The sequence below is a fragment of the Diaphorina citri genome, unplaced genomic scaffold (assembly GCF_000475195.1).
Source record: "Diaphorina citri unplaced genomic scaffold, Diaci psyllid genome assembly version 1.1 scaffold143, whole genome shotgun sequence".
Lineage (NCBI taxonomy): Eukaryota > Metazoa > Arthropoda > Insecta > Hemiptera > Psyllidae > Diaphorina > Diaphorina citri.
In genome coordinates, this window is record NW_007377580.1 from 267,508 (window position 1) to 282,520 (window position 15,013).

The following is a 15,013-nucleotide window of genomic DNA, read 5'->3' on the forward strand; positions in this document are numbered from 1 at the left end:
GCAATTTTTTTCGGGAGGGAACCTTTAAGAACAATGCCTTTACCTTTAACAACAATTTACCTTTAAGAATAGAAACATTCCTAGTCTTTGTACCCAAAGTTACGGAGGTACATACCTGCTAGTACTTCTGGAACATACAGTATACGTTCTTTCAGAACTTCCTTGTGTCCCTTGCTTTCCCTCACAAAGTTTTCATCTTTTTGTCCTTGGTGTTCTATCGTTTTCAATTTTCCTCGAATTCTCCTTGTGGAGCAATGGTTTTTGGATGGAGTAATTTTTGCAGTTTCACTCACACTTGGTAAACTTTGTAGATGTGAATTGTTTGCTTTGAATTCTGATTTTATTTGTAGATCTAGTTTCGCTGTTTCAAAATCTGGTTAGCAAAATCGGTTTCCACTAAAATTTCCTGGTGATTTATGAACAAATGGCAGACGAATCATGATTTCTTAGCTACATACTTGCAAATCTAGTTTATAGTCGAGCTTTACTGTTAATTAAAATAATAAAGTAAGTATGTAGATGGTGTGAACATTGATAAAATAGATGGCAAATTCTATCTACAATTTGGACTACAACAAATACAATTGAATCTTACCTGAATTGGAGCCTTCATTGTTTAGGTTATGTAGATAATGGCAAATTCTATCTACAATTTGGACTACAACAAATACAACTGAATCTTACCTGAATTGGAGCCTTCATTGTTTAGGTTATGTAGATTATTATTAATATTAGTATTATTGTTATTGTTTTCGCCATTCGAAGATTTGTCCATCCCCTCATGGTCATCTTTACAAAACAGTCCATCTTCTCTCAGAGCAAACTCATCTCCAGGTACTAGTTGTTTTCCACAGACGACACAGCAGAAACATTGCACATGATAGATTTTGTTCTTCGCTCGCATCACAAAGTCTTCTCGTTTAAAATTTAAATTACACTTTTCACATTTGGTCCCGAATAATCTGAAACAGATAATAATAAATAATGCAGTTACTGCAAGGCATCACATCAGTCTGGTATCTGGATTCTATGTCCTCTTCTCAATATTCTCGTCTGGTTTCGAAGTGTCCTCTCTGTGAACCCAGCTGCCCTTATTTTTGTTCCCAAAAGCAAATAAGTTTTAAGTCAATAATAAATCTTTTACAAAAACAAAAAGTCTGGCTTGTGTCAAAACACGACAAAAAGGGGAAACTTTGATGTTTTTCAGAAAACAGAATCAAAATATTGTTGTAATTGTTTTAGTAAGCGTCTGTGGTTAGAAGTGCCACTGTCTGGGATCAGGGCCCTGTTTCTAAAAACTTGGAAGCCTTGCAGTTTGGTCAAAAAACCTCACAAACCTATGAAAAATATACATGGTGAATGAATGAAAGCACACAGTACAATGCTTGAAGTTTTTGGTCCGTGTGTAATGCGGCATATGTTTGTATGTTACGCTGATGGACCTGTTTTTGTGTGTACATGCCTATTCAAGCTGTAAATTTTGTCAGGATAATTATTTAGGGCTACAGGATAATTTCCAATATTGTGATGACATAACGGATGACTATTATTAACTGCATTGGTTTCTGTAAATATGCTAAAAAAAAACCCTTTATCATATAACACCATCATTTGGGTCACTCTTGATATCCCCAAACAAATCTAATTCTTCTTTATTGTATCACTGTGAACATATCCTGTAGAAAATAGAAATAGTTGAACAGTTTTAATCGTCATGTTTTTCATAGTTTGAAAATAACTGCATTGGTTTCTGTAAATATGCTAAAAAAAAAACCCTTTATCATATAACACCATCATTTGGGTCACTCTTGATATCCCCAAACAAATCTAATCCTTCTTTATTGTATCACTGTGAACATATCCTGTAGAAAATAGAAATAGTTGAACAGTTTTAATCGTCATGTTTTTCATAGTTTGAAAATTCAAGCTGTAAATTTTGTCAGGATAATTATTTAGGGCTACAGGATAATTTCTAATATTGTGATGACATAACGGATGACTATTATCAACTGCATTGGTTTCTGTAAATATGCTAAAAAAACCCTTTATCATATAACACCATCATTTGGGTCACTCTTGATATCCCCAAACAAATCTAATCCTTCTTTGTTGTATCACTGTAAACATATCCTGTAGAAAATAGAAATAATTGAACAGTTTTAATCGTCATGTTTTTCATAGTTTGAAAATAGAGGTACATAGGGACTACAAACATCAAATCACTTTAATCACGAGGTTACGAGCGTATTAACATACTAATGATGTCAATGCATTAAAAATAGTATTAGCTTCAATCTCAACTACACAGTACCTAGTTACCTACCCATCTTTGTGACCAAGTTTGTATCATATTAGGCTTGCACAATTAGCGGAGGTGTTGGGTTCCACTCCTAAGCTAAGGAATGACAAAAGGGTGAAATCCACCCTCAGACTGACTTTAAAGAGGGATTTTTTCCGAACTTACCTAACATAATCTCGTTTACAGTAGGTTTTGCCGTCTCTAACGAAGCACGTACAGTTTTCGTCTAGGAACTGGTTTTTTTCCGAACTTACCTAACATAATCTCGTTTACAGTAGGTTTTGCCGTCTCTAACGAAGCACGTACAGTTTTCGTCTAGGAACTGGTGGCATTCCGCGCATCTCAGACACGCAGCATGCCACTCCAGGTCAGGCGCCACCCGCAGAATGTACTGGTCATGGATTTGACCCCCGCATCCCACGCATAAGCTCAGTCTTCTTTTCTCTGAAACGCAACAAAATCGGAATTAGGAGTCAGTTGGGGACGTTTATTTTCATCATACAAAGGTAGAAAACTAGAAACACACTATCATCACGTCAAGTCACATGAATCCGAAAGATGTAGTTTTCCTATAATATTGTAGGTATTTTTTTCAGGACAGCCACACTAGGTACTATCACGTGACGTGACTTAACGTGATGGTAGTGTGGCTTTCCTGAACGAAATCTCCTAATATTATGGGAAAATTGTGGAATTTTTCCTGGTTTATTCAACCAGGATTGGCTGGATTGGACAGAACTGAAGGTTTAGAAATTTTAGAAGATAAAGAATAATGAACATATGAGTTTTTATGTAGGTGACTTTTCTTTTTCTTTTTGCCTGTCAAAACCCACCTCTTAGAGTGGAAAAGTTGGCACATCCACTAATTTAATTTTAACAGAAAAAGAAAATATAGTTCCGACAAACGAATAAACAAATTTGTCCCTCATATGATGGATGATTGATGCATTCCTGCCTTCATAGTGAATTATCAGCTCTTGTTAAAAGGTTGAAAAAATAAACATGAGCAGATATAGGTACATAAACAAGTAAATAACATAATAACAAAAATATTAAAACCATTTCACTGCGTCATATTTCTCTTGTAAATATTTGTTAAAATCATCTTGAAATGGCACCAACTTATTGGTCGAAAACTGCACACATACATATGCATGAAATATTGACCGAATGGCAAGTGGCGGTATTCCATAGCAACTATCTATGTATAAGTACATATTCTTAATACAAGGTATGTAGGTAGGGAGAGCTTCATTGGCAAATAACCAACTTACTGGCTGTTTGGTTGATGTAGTGTACAGCAAATATTAGGACCTCGGAGATCACTGTAGAGCTCAGAGCTCACATTGAGGTTACCTATTCCTGGGATAATACATAACATTGTCCGGGGTTTGAGGAATTTGACTGGATATTAGGCACTAGCTAACAGAGAAATGCATGTTATAATCCTAAAAGAGCTGTGCTCCAAAAAGCAATTTTTTTCGGGAGGGAAAGAATCGTTCATCTACAACTAATCAAAAATCCTTTATTAGCTCTTTTGTTTCAGTTTGTCATAAATCAAATTTTCTGGTCTCACCATCGGGATGTGGATTCGGTGCGATCATAGAGGACGTTTACCGTGATATTGACATGGCGTCTTTTTGGAAATAGGTAAGTAACAACAACGCAGGCTTGGTTGGGTCCTAATAAAAGCCTAAACTCAATTTTCATGGCAGTTCACAAAATCATCTGTCTCCCTATATTTCTCCATGTCAATTTAACAAAAAGCCTATAACCACGATCTTAAGTAAGGCCTAATGATGATACAGAGTTGATAGTGATACAATGATACACTCTGTAGAAAAAAGAGGATTGAGGCTTGATGTCAACAAGGACAAGAGTAAAGAATTAGATCATGTTCAGGAGAGATCAAAACATTGGCCCAAATAACATTGGAATGTGGTAGTCACGATGTTGTTAAGTAGCTCGGATGATTGATCATAACAACCTTCTGACTCTAATAATTCTCTAATGAGTATAAAGGCTACACACGAGTGTGAAGACCAAGATAAATAAATCAGCTTAAAATAATATTGGAAGATGACCAACTGAAGAAATCAATCACGTCAAAAGGCAAAGTCTACCATTTGTAAATGTCATCTAAAAAAGATATTTCGGGCAGCAAAATTACGCTGCACCCAAAAAGGAGCATCAAAATTTGGCCAGGCTCCAAAGTGATTGATGACCTAAAAATAGCATCCACTTAGAAGTTGATTTCAGAGCGACAAGGTGAACAGGGAACACCAATGAGAGTTCAAATAGGGATATGGGTATTTCGGATGCAAAAGCATAGAACATACAAAGTACAGAAGAGTACATGTTACACAAGCATCATAAGAACATCAAAGAAACATCGAGAGTAAACATAGAAAAAGATATTTCGGGCAGCAAAATTATGCTGCACCCAAAAAGGAGCATCAAAATTTGGCCAGGCTCCAAAGTGATTGATGACCTAAAAATAGCATCCACTTAGAAGTTGATTTCAGAGCGACAAGGTGAACAGGGAACACCAATGAGAGTTCAAATAGGGATATGGGTATTTCGGATGCAAAAGCATAGAACATACAAAGTACAGAAGAGTACATGTTACACAAGCATCATAAGAACATCAAAGAAACATCGAGAGTAAACATAAACATTTTCAAACATGGACAAGGGAAAGAGATTTTTATTATTTTGAGAAACTCTTGCGCACTACCAACGCTATTGGTAGTGAATTTGTTCGGCTGAAATATAGAAACTCCCCCTTCTTATTATGAAGCACGACACACAGAACTGCATTTGTACCTACATCTTATATTATAAGAACGAGATCCATTCACTCATTCACATTTCACAGTTCACATTTCACATTTCATAGTTCACACATTTCCTAAAAGAGATCGAACATTCCTGACTTGACATGTGATGACGCTAAACGAAGAAAACAAAGCTCATGCACATCGTCTCACCTTTGGCAACGCCACCTTCAACATTATCGTCAATCGGAAAACAATTCATCGTCGTCAATGGAAGAACAATTGAAGCGTGATCTGGAAAAAGGGCGTAACGTCACCTACGCCCTTTTTCGGGAGTCTACATTTTTGGATAGAAAATTTCGTTGTGAATACGACTGTGAAAGAATCATCTTCCTATATCTTTTCTACGACAAGTTATGGCCAATTTTGTAGACCGTGTAATAGGTATTGTGTTCCTTTGGAAATGAATACCTACTTCAAACGCGATTATCTCGAAACTATGTTTTTGCAGATATGCCCTTCTTACAGATCACCCCTCAATTTGTTTTCCTACCCAAGGTTCCGGTCCCCTGGCGATGCGTAATGAATCTATTAAACGTGATGCATCCAATGAGGCCTTCTTCCAGATCACCCCTCAATTTGTTTTCCTACCCAAGGTTCCGGTCCCCTGGCGATGCGTAATGAATCTATTAAACGTGATGCATCCAATGAACAACACTCCAGACTGTTCTTAATGAAATGATGAACGCGAGGTATTCAATACATAAATAAGATGTTCAATACAATCATAACGATATAACGAACATGTTCATTGTTCTTCGTTCTCGAAGAGAATCGAACGCTTTATTTCGTCGCAAATAAATAGAAAATTATAAAAATAAAATCATCATTTGCTTCAAAGAACGTTCCAGGACCAGAAGATTGATAAGTCTTATGACCATATGACTAAGCATTGGTCACAAGCCAGCCTAGTTAGCTTGGAGGGTAGCGCGTCTGCTTTGTAAGCGCTAGGTTGTGGGTTCGATTCCCGCCCGGGGCGGAATTTATCCTGATTGGATAATTTTTGTTCTCGGAACGGCTGGCTTTCTCCTATCTCGTCTTTCTTCTCTATTCGCTTTCGAGACGAGAAGACTTTCGCAGTTACAGTTCCAATGAGGTAACATTGTATGTAGGTATGTCTAGCTGAATTGTTTAGGGAAAACTAACGCTAGATAGAGGAAAAATGAAGAAAATGTACCTCCTGAAATGATCCGCTACGATATAAATATAAACCATATTCCCATCACCAACAAAAATAAACTCTACAACAAGAAATCAAAATGCACATTGTAGAAATAGGTGATGCTCCAACTCACAGACTGGTAATAAAATGACGCAGACAAGACATTGAATAAGCATTCGACAGATAACACTATCGCCTTTGGACGTAACGTATGGGCAATTAGGAGCCTGGGAAACATAGATTTAGATAAATTTTATTAGGAGGAGATAAAACGTCGAGGTATTGATCATAACAAACAATCCAATAAGGAACAGTTTTACGGTTCACAGTTAAAGTAGGTACAAATGAATGATTATGATGCAGAAAATGATTTGTTGTGATTAGACTTGTAAAATATACAATAACAATAATAGTGCTTATTTATACTGCTCGCATAGGACTGAAAAGTCCCTTTACTCCAGCAGTAGGCTACTAGTATTATTGTGGTCAAATTCTCAAATTTTATTGAGGATAAAATTCCATACCTCGGCTGGGATTGAACCCACGCCCTCCTGTTTACCAGGTTATTTGTTGTGATTAGACTTGTAAAATATACGAGCGTATTAACATACTAATGATGCCAATGCATTAAAAATAGTATTAGCTTCAATCTCAACTACACAGTACCACAGTACCTAGTTACCTACCCATCTTTGTGACCAAGTTTGTATCATATTAGGCTTGCACAATTAGCGGAGGTGTTGGGTTCCTCTCCGTAAAACTGCAAGGTATTTAATGCCCTATACCTATACCTTAATCTTCACACTTTTGCTTTTCAAACTTCGCACTTATATGACGTAGGTAATTTTTTCAAGAGAAGAACCTTTAAAAAATCTTGCACTGACAACAGAGAAGTTCCTCTCCCGGCAAAGTTGAAGCCGTGCTTGGAATGCTGGGAGCCTCAGCCTTAAGAGGATATAATAGGGTAGCTTCTTTGAAACTTTTGAGTAGCGACCAAAAGCGACCAATTTCTGGTGTTCTCGTGTTGACCCAGCACCTAAATGGGAAGTATTGTGTCTCTTCTCGCCCATCTGATGAGAGGCATACTACGGGAAGGGCTGGGCCAGCAGTAACAAAACATTAGGCACCCTGATCTGTTCTAGCCCATCCCAAACCTATTTATTACAAACGTGTAGTCTATTCAGTCCATTTCAGTCTATCTCACCAGAGCCGCCAATCGCCTTATCAGAGCCGCCAGTCGCCTTATCAAACAATCGATCAAGCCACCCACCATCTTGTCAAAGTTATCTGGAAGATGATGTCATTCCTATACATAATGGACTATTCTAATCGATATATTATCTTCTACTATTCTATTCTATTCTATTCTATTCTATTCTATTCTATTCTATTCTATTCTGTATCTTCATCTTTTCTATTATGTATACATCAGTTTTCTATTATGTATTACCAGTGGCGTAGCGTGGTCTAAAGTCAAGTGTAAGGCGTGTAGGGCACTAATTTCCATGACCATGCACATTACTACATAAGTCATGCACATGCTTCTTCATAAATATTTAAAGTCAATATTTAAGGGTATTTGAGTAAATTTTGAGTGTATGGCCGCCATACACGCCCTACATGGACGCTATGCCACTGTGTATTACTTTTCTATTATGTATTACCTATATCTGTACATATTCGTATTCTACATCTGTGTCTTATTGCTTATTCTATTGCTATTCTGTCCTATTTTCTGTTCGAACACATTATAAAATCGTTTTAAATCCAATATCCGACCAGAATTAATCCTAGTTGACACACTTTTTGCTGGGAATCCTTCTTCGTTCTTATTCTCTTGATGATGTTGTTGTCTGGTTGGCATAGCTTTGTTAAATTGTCACTGATTTGTTTGGCTCAATATTGGCTCTGACTTTGAAGGTGATTATTGTTTTTTTTATTATTGTGTTTTTATCTCATGATCTATTGATTTTCATTTGAACACAACCATAACAACAAAAACAAAAACAACAACAACAACAACAACAACAACAACAACAACAACAACAACAACAACAACAACAACAACGAACACATTATAAAATCGTTTTAAATCCAATATCCGACCAGAATTAATCCTAGTTGACACACTTTTTGCTGGGAATCCTTCTTCGTTCTTATTCTCTTGATGATGTTGTTGTCTGGTTGGCATAGCTTTGTTAAATTGTCACTGATTTGTTTGGCTCAATATTGGCTCTGACTTTGAAGGTGATTATTTGTTCTTATTCTCTTGACGTTGTTGTTGTCTGGTTGGCATAGCTTTGTTAAATTGTCACTGATTTCTTTGGCTCAATATTGGCTCTGACTTTGAAGGTGATTATTGTTTTTTTTTTATTATTGTGTTTTTATCTTTTTATTTCATGATCCATTGATTTTCATTTGAACACAACCATAACAACAACAGCAAAAACAAAATCAACAAGTTCTCCTGAAATAGCTCATCCTCAATTGTCCAGCTGGTCACCCATCCATACTTTGTACAAGCTGACAAAGTCACAAAGACAGAAATGCTGGAAACAGCCACCTTCCTGCTCAACAGCAGACTGCGGGGTTAGGTAACTTGCTTGAATAGTGACTACTCAGATTAGTAAAGTTGTTATGTGGGCAAATAACTGGCTTAGTCGATATTCCCTCCCTTGAGTGGATCTTCTTTTACTTTTATAAGTATCTACCTAATAATACCAGAGTGTCTATAATGCTTGAATAAGACAAAAGGGTCCGTTTACCCACTAACGCTCAGACCGTCCGACAGACCCAGTCGGACCGTCTGAGAGATCGTCGTCGGTTGGAAGCTTTTTCTGCCACACACGTTCCGACTGTCTGACAGACCTTCTGAGCGTGATTGGCCGAAATTACTGTGGTGAAGTTCTCAAACAATTTTGAGATTTTCAGGTTTAAATTCCTTACCTCGGCTGGGATTAGACCCACGCCCTTCTGATTACCAGCATATTCTGCGTGAAACGTAAAACTCCAAGGTATTCATTGCCCTATACCTTAATCTTCACACATTTGCTTTTCAAACTTCGCACTTATATGACGTAGGTAATTTTTTCAAGAGAAGAACCTTTAAAAAATCTTGCACTGACAACAGAGAATTACCTAACAAAGAGCAATGGAGAAAAGTTGCCCAATAAGGGTGTACATTTTTCTTCTATTGTTACATGGATGGTAACGTAACACTTTAACACCAACACCTGATGGGGTTAAGTCGGGCCAGCAGTAACAAAACATTAGGCACCCTGATCTGTTCTAGCCCATCCCAAACCTATTTATTACAAACGTGTATAGTCTATTCAGTCCATTTCAGTCTATCTCACCAGAGCCGCCAATCGCCTTATCAAACAATCGATCAAGCCACCCACCATCTTGTCAAAGTTATCTGGAAGATGATGTCATTCCTATACATAATGGACTATTATTCTGCCTAGTGTCTTGTGTCTTGGACACTAGGTACACTACCGGGGAACTGGTGGTAGTATAGGAAGTTGTATTTACCAATGCATATAGCCTAGAGTTGATCTAAAGATCTTCTAATTGTATTGAACTGATGATGGATTTGTGTTCGTTCACAAGGAAGTTTAGTTTTGCCTGAGTAGAGGTCTCGATCGTATTTCTTTCGTACATAGCTCCTACCATAAACGAAGGCAGTTCACTTCTTCTTCTTCTTCTCCTCCTTCTCCTACTCCTCCTTCTTCTTCTCCTCCTCCTTCTCCTACTCCTTCTTCTTCTTCTTCCTCGTTCTTCACCTCCTCCTCCTACTCCTTCTCCTCCATTCATCCTCATTTATCCTTCTCTTCCTCTCTTCTTCTCCTCCTCCTCCTCCATCCTACGTCACGCAAACCCACACGGATTTCAGCCATGGGAAATCTCTCCTCACTCCATTACACATCCCACGGACATCAAACAAAAATTGTCAAGGCTAATTTGCGCTAAAATCGTTACCGCTATTATTAGCCACTGTCGTCGGACGACGAAACACGACGTCAAATGACGACACATTACTGACGTTTTTAATTATCTATAGTAGGTACCCATGATTTTTTTTTATAAGGGTCACGACTAGGGTTGGGACATCGAGACGAAAACATCGATGTTCTATACATCGATGTTTTTAAACTTCGATATATCGAGTATCCGATGTATCGTAATCAAGAAACATCGATGTTCGATATTATCGGGATTTCGATGTTTTTCGGATTTTCGGTATTATATGGTCCTTTCCGCGTTAATTCCGTATGGGAAATTTTAAGTTCGAGGGATTTTTTTTGAAAACTGAGAAAAAAAAAAAATCCCACTTCATGAGGAACCACAGACATTGAACATCGAAAAATAAAACATCGATGTTTCCATCGAAAGAAAAACATCGATGTTTTTGTTCCGATGTATCGATGTTTTCAAAACATCGATGTCGATGCTATACATAGGTACTGATTTTCTTTAATCACGATCGAATAAACTACGGGCTAAAAAATTCCCGGAGGGACGGGCTCAGCTTGTTCCTTCTTATTCGCCCATTTCCTCCCTTCCTTGTTCTTTCCTTCCTCGCTTCTTATTCTTCTTCTTTTAACCTTTTTCTTCCTCTGTTTTCCTTCTTGCCTCTTTTTCTCCCTTCCTCGCTCCCTTTTTCCTTTCCTCTCTTTTTCTTTCCCTCCTTCCTTTCCCCTTCATCCTCTACATTGCTCCCTTTTCATCGCTTCCCATAATAATTTATAGTGGAAAGTATTTGTCCAGCAAAGAAATGTGATACATAAAACTGATAACGATATAGCACACAATCAAGATTGACTGTGAAAATATGTCCCAAAGGAGGAAGGGAACTTGTGAAACTATTCTTCGTCCTCTACATTGCTCCCTTTTCATCGCTTCCCATAATAATTTATAGTGGAAAGTATTATTTGTCCAGCAAAGAAATTTGATACATAAAACTGATAACGATATAGCACACAATCAAGATTGACTGTGAAAATATGTCCCAAAGGAGGAAGGGAACTTGTGAAACTACGCCGTTCCTTCTGACATTCTTCTGTTTGTTTAATAAAAAGGAATTTACGTCGAGCATGCAAAAGGGTCACAACTCACAAGTGTCGTTACAGTGCCGTCAAGTAAAAAGAAATAAATAAATAGTGTACCTACTACCTATATAACATTATAATTCTATGTTGGCACACTATAATAAATATTAATAAATAAAAAATCGTTCATTCTTCTATCAATTTATACTTTTCATGACTTGACTTGGAATCGAACCTCCGGATTCAAAACACTAAGAAGTAGGTAGGTTTCTAGTCTGATCAAGCCAAGTGGAAGAATGTGAAGATTGAGGAGTGGAAAGTTTGCACTGTTTGCAGTTCGATCCTTGTCACTATATCAACGGCCGTCGACTAATATGTACAGCTTGAGAATTTTTATTGCCTACGTCATTAGATTAAAATGTTTAGTCCATATAGGGTTTATGGTTATAGCTTTTGTGACATTGATCCACCTATAAACCTACAGCTATACGAGGGTATGACATTTTTATGAATCAACAAGGTTGCCAGAATTACTAATTGATTCTTGGTCATCCGAGTTGCGTCCGCGGTATACCTGAGATTGAACCTATATACTTGAGACCATAAAGTAAATAAATAAGTATATAACGAACAGGGTGACCAAAAATAACTGTTACCTATACAGTATGCTATAGGCCTATAGGAACAAACTTTGAACATGAACGATAGGTATTGCTATTATTTTTGTACTTGTCTTTTGTGTTTAACCTAACCCTATAATAACACTGGTCACTGCTCAAATTGTGAAAACTCTTTTTTGCGTATAACCTAACCCTATAATAACACTGGTCACTGCTCAAATTGTGAAAGCTCTTCTTTGCGTTTAACCTAACCCTATAATAACACTGGTCACTGCTCATTTGTGACAGTTCCTTTTATAGCAACATTCCATTGACGTAACTTCTGAACAAGTACCGTTAGATTTTCTACGTTATCGAATGTAGGTACCTAAGTACATGATGAAAGCTGAAAAAATGCTGTGTACACTGTACAGTAAAACTGTACAGTAAAAAATGCTGTGTACACTGTACAATATTTTTTTGTCACCCTGTTCTACATGTATACCTTCAAACTAGGATAAGTATATAAAGTACATAGTTCTAGCTCAAGTACCTCAGGGACGCAACTCGGATGATAAATTTCAGAAATGCATTGGGAATAAAGGGAGAACGGGCTCTAGTCTTGATTTTAAATCATTACATGAAAGTAAAATCGAAAATCAAATCAAGAATAATAATAAACTGAATATTAAATAAATTAGGTAGGTATACATAGGTACTGATCTTCTTTAATCACGATCGAATAAACTACGGGCTAAAAAATTCCCGGAGGGACGGGCCCAGCTTGTTCCTTCTTATTCGCCCATTTCCTCCCTTCCTTGTTCTTTCCTTCCTCGCTGCTTCTTCTTCTTTTAACTTTTTTCTTCCTCTGTTTTCCTTCTTGCCTCTTTTTCTCCCTTCCTCGCTCCCTTTTTCCTTTCCACTCTTTTTCTTTCCCCCCTTCCTTTCCCCTTCATCTTCTTCGCCACACTCTCCATCGCTCCCTTTTCATCGCTTCCCATAATAATTTATAGTGGAAAGTATTATTTGTCCAGCAAAGAAATGTGATACATAAAACTGATAACGATATAGCACACAATCAAGTTTGACTGTGAAAATATGTCCCAAAGGAGGAAGGGAACTTGAAACTACGCCTTTTCTTCTGACATTCTTCTGTTTGTTTAATAAAAAAGGAATTTACGTCGAGCATGCAAAGGGGTCACAACTCACAAGTGTCGTTACAGTGCCGTCAAGTAAAAATAAAAAATCGTTCATTCTTCCATCAATTTATACTTTTCATGACTTGACTTGGAATCGAACCTCCGGATTCAAAACACTAAGAAGTAGGTTTCTAGTCTGATCAAGCCAAATCTCCGAATGGAGGGTAAAACCCCTTCACCAAACTAGCAGTTATGCAGTTAGATCTCTATCAAACAGTCTAGATAATGATGTTATGTATGGGTATTGGGTACCTAAGTACATGAGATGTACTTGGGTTTGTTTGTATTTGCAGAAATGTATATAGTAATACAACTATATGTATACGACGCGTGCTGGAAAACATGTAAACAAACTTGATTGCAACTTACTGGCATTAGCACATGACATCATGACAATGACATGAAGCATCATAGTAATGATAGTCAGATAGTCCATAGTACTCACACTCAGTTCACACTAGTTTGTAGTTCCCCGTTCTGTGAATACAGAATAGGAATGCAAATCTTCTTCAGAATAATAACCGTTTAGAACCATTGCTAATATACATATCATACATAGATTGCAGTTTGACTACCATGAGGCATTCAATGAACTCAAAGTGGCCCGAAACGAGATATATCATACTAATAGTTCAAGGAATTGTGGACCATACTAAGAAAAACGGAACTGACAAGAGTTTTCAAGGTTAAATGAGGCCCTAAATCTAATTACTGGATAAAAGGCTCAACTCTAAGGATACTTCTAGTTCCAAAAGAAACTAAGTCTCAAAGTTTCAGTCAGGCGCAACTTTTTACCTCTTCGGACGATATAAACCATATTCCCGTCACCAACAAAAATAAACTCTACAATCTACAACAAGAAATCAAAATGCACATTGTAGAAACAGGTGATGCTCCAACTCACAGACTGGTAATAAAATGACGCAGACAAGACATTGAAAATAAGCATTCGACAGATAACACTATCGGGCTATTTGGACGTAACGTATGAGCAATTAGGAGCCTGGGAAACATAGATTTAGATAAATTTTATTCGGAGAGATAAAACGTATTGATCATAACATTCATAACAAACAACCCAATAAGGAACAGTTTTACGGTTCACAGTTAAAGTACAAATGAATGATTATGATGCAGAAAATGAATTGTTTTGATTAGACTTGTAAAATATACGAGCGTATTAACATACTAATGATGCCAATGCATTAAAAATAGTATTAGCTTCAATCCCAACCACACAGTACCACAGTACCTATCCATCTTTGTGACCAAGTTTGTATCATATTAGGCTTGCACAATTAGCGGAGGTGTTGGGTTCCACTCCCGGCAAAGTCGAAGCCATGCTTGGAATGCTGGGAGCCTCAGCCTTAAGAGGATAATAGGGTAGCCTTTTCCTTCTCCTTTTTAGTCCGTCCTTCCTTTACTGTTAGAATCGTAATAAAAAGGTATAAGGGACGGACTATTGTATTCGCTGCGGTGTCGTCTGTCTGTCCCCATAGAAGGACTTATCCAAACCTGGTCAACCTATATATCAAATTAAATGTCTTTTTACTAGGAACACGAAAATGGTGGTGCAAATTTTGTCCAGAGGAAGAGCTCTGATCTTGAAATTTGTCGTGACGACCTAATATGAACTCAAAGCGAGAAAGTTTTAGATAATACCAGTCGTTAATTTAAGACCGGTTTTAGCGTTACCTGTGTTAAGCTACGCCGAGGAAGGCCAATAAATGGATGGGTGACTTAAACATTCCAGCTGGTCACCCATCCATACTTTGTCCAAGCTGACAAGTGACAAAGTCACAAAGACAGAAATGCTGGAAACACCCGCCTTCCTGCTCAACAGCAGGCTGTGAAGATGACAAAGGA

At 37.4% G+C, this 15,013-nt stretch overlaps 1 protein-coding gene across 1 annotated transcript; it reads right to left on the reverse strand.

The window, feature by feature from the left end:
- Positions 1-276: 276 nt before the first annotated feature.
- On the reverse strand, positions 277-13,583 carry LOC103504990 (insulin gene enhancer protein isl-1-like). The gene is made up of 4 exons (XM_026820391.1): positions 13,517-13,583; positions 2,554-2,743; positions 685-962; positions 277-595 (listed from the first exon to the last, which is right to left on the reverse strand). The coding sequence occupies exons 1-4, from the start codon at positions 13,581-13,583 to the stop codon at positions 570-572; spliced, it is 561 nt and encodes a 186-aa protein (XP_026676192.1). The 3' UTR covers positions 277-569.
- Between the last annotated feature and the right edge of the window lie 1,430 nt (positions 13,584-15,013).

Coding starts and splice junctions, on each gene's coding strand:
- LOC103504990 (XM_026820391.1), bottom strand. CDS start 13,583: ATGGACTATCTGACTATCATTACTATGATGCTTCATGTCATTGTCATG. Junction 963..2,553: donor TGTAAACGAGATTATGTTAG/GTAAGTTCGGAA, acceptor TATCTGTTTCAG/ATTATTCGGGACCAAATGTG. Junction 596..684: donor CAATGAAGGCTCCAATTCAG/GTAAGATTCAGT, acceptor GCTCCAATTCAG/GTAAGATTCAATTGTATTTG.